Source organism: Vigna radiata, chromosome 2 (assembly GCF_000741045.1).
Source record: "Vigna radiata var. radiata cultivar VC1973A chromosome 2, Vradiata_ver6, whole genome shotgun sequence".
Lineage (NCBI taxonomy): Eukaryota > Viridiplantae > Streptophyta > Magnoliopsida > Fabales > Fabaceae > Vigna > Vigna radiata.
The window spans coordinates 5,091,192-5,101,592 of record NC_028352.1 but is presented as its reverse complement, the minus strand read 5'-3'; the positions used below and the strand labels follow the sequence as shown (position 1 = coordinate 5,101,592).

The window sequence follows — 10,401 nt, the reverse complement described above, 5'->3', positions numbered from 1 at the left end:
GCTCACCCCTCCATGTGTAGAAATGTCTCTTTTATCCCTCTTCATGTTTTGGTTTTGGTGGACTTTATTTGGTGGGCTTGGGCCCAAGTCATCATCCCCTTGTCTTCAAATCTGATGGGTCGTCTTTACTATGAGGACTTATTTTTAGTAGCTTCGAAAGAGTTCCTCCTGGATCAAAGATTAACCTACAATAAGCATCAAACATATCTCTAATTAGTTGTATTTGACCCAATAGAGGAGTATGCTTGGAAGAAGGTTTCTTAACTTTGAAAATTTTAATTTGATTGCAACAAAGAAACCTTACTTCTTTTGAATTTTTGGTTTGAATTAATGGTAACCAGAATGGTAACCATAACTCAGAATTTTGATTGCCCTTTGTTTGTAAGTTTTGAAAGGATGGAAGGGCAATTTCTTTAAAAAAAAAATTAAATTTGGAAAACTCAAAGATATATGAAGAAAAGGATGAAAAACCTCCCTTTAAAAGTCTTGTTTCTATTAGGAGTGTAGGAGGAGGTGGTGTTTGCTCTTTTCCTAGCTCTTGCTATTCTTCTTGTCTTATTGGCTCTTCTTCCTTGCTTCTCTCTTTTCTTTCTATTTCTTTTCTCTCTTTTTCTCTTTCCTCTTCCTCTCTTTTTCTTCTCTCTTCTTCTCTTTCCTCTTCCTCTCTTTTTCTTTGAATCTCTCTTTCTCTTTCCTTATCCTTTAACTCTTGGAGTTTGGCTCCAAATTCTATTTCTCTCCAAAAGAAACCTTGATCTCTTAAGCTCTCTAGAAATACTTTTCCATCTTGAATGCTATCTCTCATAAGTTTCAAGTTTCTTATAATTAAAGGAGGCACAAACTTTCTCCTCATGCACGATCTCAATTCATACCAATTTTCTATGGTAGATTTCCTACCCTTGTGAACCCAATATTGCCTCTCATCCCACCACTCACGCGCATGCTTTTCTAACCTAGAGAGATATAAACTAAGAACTCGAGACTCACACTCTCTAGAAAGAACAATTATGCCATAAGACTCAATTTCACTTTGCTTAAGAAGATTAGGATGCATTTGATTAATTTCTTTTTCCCAAAATAGGTATGTTAAGACATTTGTATCTTTACCAAAGAAGGGAATTTTTCTAGCTTTAGTACACAAATCATCCTTAATGTATGAACTAGAAAACCTAGATGAATAACAAGACATTTTGTATCTAAAAGTTTTCTTGTGTTACAACTATTTAGATTTCACCAAAGAACAAATTCCAGGTAAGGGAGGTGAACAACTAGGGTTGCTTAAGTACCAAGCCTTTTCCTTGCCAAAAGTGTTCTAGGCTACTTACTTAGTTATTGTAACTCAAAGATCACTTTTATGATCACAAAAGATGACTCAAATAATCAAAGAAAAATGCTAGGACTCTAATGTCGGACTCTAAGGTAACCCCTAAACGTGTAACACAAATTTAAACACACACAAGAAAATTTTTTCCAAGAGTTGAAAGAGCACCAAGGACTCTTCCAAGACAACTTGGACTTTGAATGGCCTTTTACAAAGAAGAAACTAGCAAAACGAACCTATTACAAGTAAAAAAAAAAATGAACACTACAATTACAAAGAAAATTTGAACAACTGCTGCCACATTCTGGTTCTTGTTCAAATCCAAGTGATAAACAACGTTTGGGATTCAACTTTTACTTCTCGGTTTTGTTGCTGCAATTTAGAAGATTCTCCTTTGCTGTTCAAAATTTACTCTCGGCTTTACTGCACCACTTTTTTCTGAATAATCCAAACTTGAAATTGATTGGAAGTAACTCATCTAATGACAACTCTGCACGGTTCAGTGACTTTGACTGATATGTAGCAACTGTGTGTGCTTCCAATGTCCAGAATGTTGGAGCTTATCACCAGCCAGATTTAAATCCTGCACAGATAGATTACACCAAGAGCAACAACTCTTCCAACTTGAGCAAAATTATTTTTGAATTCAATTGGACAAAATCATGGTCTTTAATAGCTAGAGAAGAAGAACCAAATTGATCAAAGTTAGTGCTGTAGTGAAACTGCAATTTGACTAGCTGTACAATTCCAAATTAATGTCCAAATTAACAAAATAAAACCAGTTTTCTCAATTTTGTTCCAAAAATCAAGTTGACTATATGAGTTGTAGTCTAATTTGAACACGTGCACTTTCAAACATTGCCTTTTGTTTAAATAAAAAATAATAACAGTTCAGAAAGAATATTGGCTAAAATTAGAAATCAATGCATAATCATTCACGACTCTTATTATTTTCAATGATTTTCAGCAAGCAATGATTTTGACTATGATGAATGCAATGCAGTTAAAACAGTGTAGCACCACTGAATCATTCAATCACAGTTTGCAATTTCTTTGATCAAGCCAAATCTTACTTTGCACAAAGAATAGTCAATAAAAATTGTTAGCCAACAAACTGAAATCAGTGCATGTAATCTGTTTCCAAAAGCTTATTAGAAATTGCAAATTTGGAAAACAGAATAGAGAAAAGGTATTGGACTTTGCAGCTCTTGATTCTCAGCAAAGGAAAACTACAATGTTGCAGCCACTCAAGTCTCACAGCTGTTGGGTGTAGGGTACTAATTTGCTTTTCAAGCACTCACTCACACAACTAGAATATGGTGCAGACCCGGGGTTGACACTGCTCTCAAAAGCTCATAGCTACAGGGTGTTTGTGCAAGTCTACTGTTTCAACACTCACCAATGTGGCAAATCAACAATAACAAAACTGCTGCAATGAAATTATGCATTCCAAACACCACACTGCTGCACCAAAATTCAGCCCCGATGTTGATCTTTCCGTGCTCCAATCTACTCCCTAAGATGCTACCAATGTTATAGGACCACCTGAGCTGATTCTACACCCAACAAAGAGCTCAAACAAGCCACCATCAATCAATTTCGAATGCAGAAAAACAACTCTGCTGCTGCCAGAAATTCGCAGACCAGAATACACCACTGTATTTTTAGCAAACAGTTGGTGTGCAAATTTTCAAAAAGTTAAAATCAAGCAATTAAATGGTTTGCAAAGAAGGGTGACACTCAAATTGATCCTAGGAAAGGTTCTAGAGTGGATTAACAAAACAATAAACAATTGTAAGCTGCAGAATTTGCCAAATTCAAACTCAATTTAAACTAGGAAAATGTGTTTGATAAAATGCCTAAGAGAAAACTGACTTATGCATCAGAATTTTATTTCCAACGTGATTAGTACTGGTTCATTTAGCTTTTTACAGTGCAGTTTTTGATACAAAACGAATTGTGCACTTATTTTACTCCAATTGAACCAAGCTTTTGCTACTAATTGAAGATGAATTACAATGCATTAAGACAGTAGTACATAATTACACATGTCTGCAACTATATCAGAAACAAAAGTGCGTAAAATTGGTGGTGTAACTGGTCAATTTGCACAAAAGCGTTTATACTTCCAATTTTATGTTTGGAGCAACTTTGTTTTATGAATTATGACTTGTAAAAGCTGCTAATAAAGGCTGGATATTGCTAAATCAAAAATTCACTAGTTGAGTTGCTCTTTTAACACTAAATTTGGCCAATTCACCATTCCAATTTCAAGCAAAAGAGTCAAAACAGCTGTAATCCCATCGGATCACTTCATAACAGCATGGAGAACTTGATCAAGACTCTAGAATTAAAGTAAAATATGTTTAACAATTAACTAAATGCTAAAACCAGATTTAAAACTAAAAATAGACTCCAATGACAGTGCAGCTCGGTCAATCTGCATAAACTTTGATTTCTAGACCTTGTGAGATGATACATCCAACTCATTCAGTGAAACAAAGCACTGTTAATTTGGTATGCACAGTTTACACATTCCACAAAGGCAATCCAGAATATCAGTCAGATTCAAACACACACGGTGTAGTTCACAAGTTTCGAACAGATTCAAACAGATTCAATTCTCCACACTGAATTAAATCACCAATCTGAAATGATCAACACATTTCATACACTTGAGCTCCTCATAGAGATTGTCATAGCTCTTTTAATTGTGCAGAGAATGTTGAATTCATTCAAATTTAACAGATGCAGGACCACACGACTTTAGAACCAGAATTTGTGAGAACAACATAAGCAATTACACATGACTTTTAACAAAACTGAATAGATTGCAAAAATTAAAAGACTCAACTATGATTTGACCGATTAAAAATGATAAACGACACTCAAGTAAACGCTGGAACAGATAAAAGACACAACAGAACCTATAGATTTCAGAATTTTTTAATGAAATATTGGAATCAGAAGCAGCGTAGGAAATGGCTTGAGGTTTGACAGCCATGGCAGAGTTGCGGAGATGAAGTTTAATGGTATCGGTGATGGAATGAAGAGTTGTTTGATGGTGTGAGAACTAGCTCAGGCAGCCTTCATTGGAAGGAACCTAGGTGGAGAAGGAAAGCTCAACGAGGAAGTGACTTTTGGGAGAGTTTTCGGTGCTGGAATTGGCTTCAACAAAGTGAAATCTCATATCATTCAAAAGTGTAATAAAAATGCTGCCATGGTGGTTTTATAGGTGAACCCCATTAGCTTTGGCAAGGAAAATGCTTAGATTCGTGAATTGTGGATCTAATGCCACGTAAGATGCCATGTGCAAAATGTGCCAGCCTTCTAGAAGCCTACATGTGTAACACGTTTTACATTATAAAAGCATGTGGCAGCATTCTAATTTGGAGACTTCATGATGCACCCCGTTCCTTGTTAAGCTCACCCCTCCATGTGTAGAAATGTCTCTTTTATCCCTCTTCATGTTTTGGTTTTGNTGGACTTTATTTGGTGGGCTTGGGCCCAAGTCATCATAAAGACACAAGGGCAGAATTGTAAAATTGATACCCAACATTGCTAGTGCACCCCTCTCTTTTTAATAAGTAGCACCAAAGCTTATTTTTCAGATTTAACACATTTAGAATGTGCTGCACATGCTTTTCATTGTAGAAATCACTCACGGTTTCAACATTGTGTGTACACGTGGCATTAGATCCACAAAATACAGATTCACTCCTTCCACACATGCCTCATGAATTTCCTATAAATTCATGGCATCATTCATGTACATCACTTTGGATTCTATGAGAAATTTCTGCATTTCTGAAATTCTTCTCAACTTAGCAAATGCTTGCCAAAGTCACTTCTTCTCTCAACTTTCTACCACCTCTTAGCTTTCTTCCAGAGAATGGAAATCGTTGAGCTAAGGAACCACTTCCATTCCTTCTCTGTTGCCGCATCCACGCACTCAGAACATCAACAACTTCCGCTGCTTACTGCTGGTTCTCCTTCCGTTCATCTTTTCTACGTCTACACTTCACTGGAGCAACTCATCAAGCGGGAATTTCCTTTTTTCCCTCCTCCCCCTTTTCTTACTTTTATTGCCCTTGTCCTTGATCTCTTGACTGTTTTGATTTCTGATCTAATGATTATGACACACTGAGGACATTGTGTAGTTTAAGTGTGGTCTATTGGGAGAGATTCTAATTTTTCTTTGATTAGTTTATGTTTTTTGCATTAAATTTTTTGTTTTCTAGGTAGTTTTTATTGTGTCTTGTATACAACTTTACTTGTTTCTCTTGATTTCTGGACTTTGTTTAGGTTGTCGGTTTTTCCTTCACTTCATTGATACTCTTATTGGTTTTGAAATCCATATTTTTCTTTGCTTGGAAAGATGATTATGATGTTTGAGAGTTAATTAATTGTGACAGAAATACCCTGTGTGAGAATTGAGCCACTTTATGTTCTTTCTTGTGTGTGATATGTCTCTTGATTGCTTGCGCATATGCCTTGTCTTGACTCTGTTGATAATTCTTGATTGATATGCATGTTTGGAAGTAATAAAGGCATCTTTGTTGTTGAGCCTCTCTAGCCAAATGAGCCTACCTCGTTGTGATCCAATGACACCCCTTTTGAGCCTTTACTTTCCCCATTTCTTTGTTTTGAAGCTCATACACTAGCCCTATGTGAAAAACCATGATTACCTTAACCTTAGGGAATTTTGGAGCTTTGAAATTGTTTTGGGAACAAGTGTGATCTCCCGGGGGATTCAGATGATTTGGCTAGTTGGTTCCTCTTCTTGCTTTTGTTTTGTAAATATGTGTGCATCTTGCCTTTTGAAATTTGTGTTCTAAAAAGAGAGAAAAGAAAAGAGACAAGATGAGAAATGAGAAAAAAAAAATAGAAAATGAGAAAATAAAAAAAAAATATTGTGTGAATAATGGAGTCAAGAAGAGAATTGAATTAGAGGGTTTTGGGTGTGATTTGACTGTGTTTTCACTTGTTCCTCATTGCTCCTCTATTTCTTTTGGTTTGTAGCTTCTTATCCACATTTATCCTCCCTTGTCCTTGGCCCCATTACAGCCATAAAAGACCTTTTGATTTGAACATGCATATGTTTTTTAGTGTTGATATTAGAGGCTTGCCACGTCTGTTGTGTTTGCTTTCTTGAGTGCATTGAGTTGACACTGTTTACCCTAGACACTTGAGAGAAACACCGATAGTGTGCATCTGTGAGGTTCTGTTGCTTTTGTTTCACCTCTTAAGCTGATTGATCATTTTGCCATGTTTTGAATTGCTTGGATGACTTCATGCTGTTTTCTCTGATTTTGTGTTGGATGTTGTCTACTTCTTTTCTTTGTCCAGATTTCTTTAAAACTGTGTAATCATGTTTCTTCCCTTGTGAGTCTTTGTTTTCTATGTGCTGAGTCTGTGTCACTTCCCGAATGTCCTTTGAACTATTCCCTGATATCCGTTTTGATTTTGCCCAGGAGTGCAAAAGACTAAGTGTGGTCTATTTTGATGAGTCAACATTTTCTTGACTTCACTTAGTTTATTGTACCAAATTTAATCATGGAATTGTGCTTTTGTCTGATATTTTCCCGTTTTTTTCTAATTGTGCTTAATTTGACCAGAAATTCTTATTTTAATTAATTTGAATATTCTGAGCTAATTATTTGCATTATTAATTGTAGGGAAAATAGTGGTCAGTAATTTGTGACTTAAAGAGAAATTCCACATCAATTTTATTTTAAGCTAAAATGAGAGAGGATGTGATGATATCATTTTTTGGGGGTGCACATGAAGATGGGTTGGAATAATGAAGCCATAGGCAATAAATATTTGGCCAGCAAATTTGCCACCCACTTTGGATTGAATTGTTTTGTTTATTAAAGAAACATGCACTGGTGCACAAGCTGGAGAGCAAGCTACATTGAAGCTATTGTTGAATTTACAATTGAACAAAAGACCAGCTCACAGGCCATAGAGAATCAACACGCTACAGCAAGCAATGAGGTCCAACACGCGTCCAAGAGGCTTAGAGAAGCAGACTTCTAATTGGAGTGCGTCCCGCTTTTTTCTTTTAGAGAGAAATGGGCATTGGGCCCATAAGAAATAAAAAAAGGGAAATCTAGCCTTTTCACATGTCTACGGGGAGGTGCAACTCATGAGTGAAAAAAGGTGTGCACTAGAGCAATTAGAACCACATGGACTAGTTGGGCTGCATCAGAGAGGCAGCAAGCGATGATGATATAATTGGAGAGGATGGGGGCAGCGGGAAGTAAAATCAATGGGATCCAGCTTTGAAGCAGCTCATGTCGACGGCCCAGAGCACATCCAGCAATGGAGAAATAATTCACGGTCCAGCAGGGCATGGAAAGAAGTATTATGTTTGGCATTTAATTGGGAGCTTTAAAAAGAAAACTATAATGTTTGGCATTTAATTGGGAGCTTTAAAAAGAAAACAACCTGCACGTCCATGAAGCTGGCAACAGCACACATTCCAACAACTTACACACTTCAGCAGCTACTAAGGGGCGCATGAGACGTGGAGAGGAGTAGGGCACACCTCGGGATTGCTTAATTAAAAAAAAAATAGTCGCCACTCACTCGACACTTTTTCTTCTTGGTTTTGCAACGTTTCCTTTGGGGGTTTGGAGAACAATGTAGTCTCACGGTTGTTTTCTAGGGGAACTTACACTTATATGCTTATTTCAAATGAATTAAGACGAGGGAAGCACACTTCCATTTTATTCTGTTTCATTGTCTTGTGGGGTCCGTTTGAAAGGGTGCAGCATGCATGATGGTTGTCTTTTCTTTTCGAGAATGTTGCACCACATTTAGCTTATGATGAGTAAATTTCATTTTCTTTTATTTAAGTTTTAGGAAGGGAAAAAATGGAATTTGGCACAAGTACCTCACAGCCAAGTTGATTTTTAGAAGCAAAAAGGCAATTTAATTTCTTGGGCAGTTGGTGTGGAAGAATGAGGTCACGGCCAAGATGATTTTAAGGAGGAAAAGCAATTTCATTTTCAATTCTTTTGGTGGAAGCACATGTGATCACGTGAAATGGGTAGAAGAAAATCATGTTTGCTTATTTCTTGTGCTTTAAAATTATTTTACATAGTTCGTTGAGTTGGGTTTTATGTTTCTAATTTAGTGTTACATTTTAATAGTTTTAATTATGTCTGGATATTTGTCTCTTGTAGTGCTAGGTTTAGCATCGTCTTTTACTTTAATGTTGTCTAGTATGTTCGATTGTGGTAAATTAATTGTCATGTTTGCTTAGGTTAGTCGGGTTGGTCATTAATAAAATTACTTTGTTTCTTTGAGATTTCTAATGAAGGGTATTACCGAAGGCCACAATCCCTCGGAAAACGCCGAAAGTCGTCGCTAAATACCCATTGTCGCTACTATTACCGAGGGCTTTTGGCCTTCGGTAATTACTGAGGGCCAAAAGCCCTGGGTAATTATCGAAGGCTATTGGCCCTCGGTAATTACCGAAGGCTTTAGCCCCTCGGTAAAGCCTTCGGTTTGATGGAGGGAAACATGTGTTGTATTTGTTTTTCTTGTCCAACAACACATACTTGTAATGTTCACAACATACACAGACCTGCATAACAGTTTCAGTCCAGAAACAAACCTGCATATATATTATACATCCCAAAATCTTCCGTTCATTGATGAAAAATCATAAAGTACTAACATTATCATCATAATGTACTGACATCCATTATGTTCTAACAATATCATAATAGCAATATCATCCAATTCTAAGCAAAGATAAATGTACCAATATCATAAGGTACTAACATCTAAATGTACTAACATCACTATGATCAATAACAAAATGAAAGTAAAATTCTACAAAGTCTTCAGACGTATCTTCATCGTCCTGCTCATCTGTAGATGGTTGGACTGATGTGGACTGGATTGATCTGGGCTGATGAGGGACGGCGGGTGACGAGGAGGGTCGTGGCTGGGTCGGAGGGATAGTGGAAGGAGTGTCTGAAGTTTGAGGCAGCACTCTCATGACCAGGGACTTGAAGCTTGAAAACTCTCTCAAGTCAGTGTATTGTTCTCTAAATGCACGGTTTTCTTGGTCACGTTGCTCTAGTAGCTGTGTCAAGCGCTGGATAGCCTCGTCAGCAGAAGGGGTGGAAGAAGAAGAAGGTTGGTGCTTCAGTGTACCTCCTCTCGATGTTGTATAGTTTGCAGCAAGTTGTCTTGCACCGTAGACTCGTCCCTTTTTCTTCCCACCAACAACATCGACCCAGCATTGTGTGCTACGGATGTCGTCATCTGCATTACTCGCATCATCCGGTGTAGGAGCTGACCCATGTTCGGATCTAACTTGTGAAAGTCTTGTAGAAAATTCTTCCTGCTGAAACATTAAAAACAATGTCAGGGAATGATATAATAACATAATCATGGAAATTACTAATACTAGCAGTGTTATTTACATGAGTCTTGCGAGATCTTTCATCAACGAATTCATTAGTGCCCTTCCGAACATGGTTCTGTGCAAAGACCTCGTCAACATGGACCGCCCGTCCAAGAGCTTGTGCCTGTAACATAATTTAGACTTTTTAGTGTATATGAAATAGAAAATACATAAGTTATATATGAAAGAAACAGAAAAGTAAAGAAAGTTTACCATACGAATGGCATGCTCGTGAATTGTGATCGACCCGCTAGTATGCAAGGCACCACCCTTTTCAGACGCTCTATTCCTCTGGGCTGTAGCACTCTTCTTGCGAAACTCTACTGAATTCCAATGTGCAAGCAAAGAGTTCCAAATNATTTCGCCCATCCAATAAGGGCGCTCCCCTGCAATTCGGGCATCCCTAAACATCTCTAAGAGCCGATGAGATGCTTTCATTTGAAAATTTCTATGTATTTGACTTTCATGTTCAGCTTTCCACTGCAGCTTCTTCTGTAATGATGAACAAAACAAACATTGATTAAGACATGGTAAGATATGAATGATAATTAGTTTAAAGTGTTGTTCACCTTAAAACGCTCCCAGAATGGCTTTCTGTCGTCTATAGGTATTGCTCTCCAAGTAGGCCATGGAGTCAAATATTGTTGCTTAA

At 37.3% G+C, this 10,401-nt stretch overlaps 1 protein-coding gene across 1 annotated transcript in view; it reads right to left on the bottom strand.

The window, feature by feature from the left end:
• Positions 1-10,160, bottom strand: part of LOC106778701 (2-hydroxyisoflavanone synthase-like) — a 14,056-nt gene extending 3,896 nt beyond the window's left edge. Inside the window, exons 1-2 of the mRNA XM_014666692.2 lie at positions 9,963-10,160; positions 9,570-9,689 (exon numbers count right to left, since the gene is read on the bottom strand). Of these exons, the coding sequence (XP_014522178.1) occupies positions 9,570-9,689; positions 9,963-10,160 (318 nt within the window). The remainder of the gene's footprint in view (positions 1-9,569; positions 9,690-9,962) is intronic.
• Between the last annotated feature and the right edge of the window lie 241 nt (positions 10,161-10,401).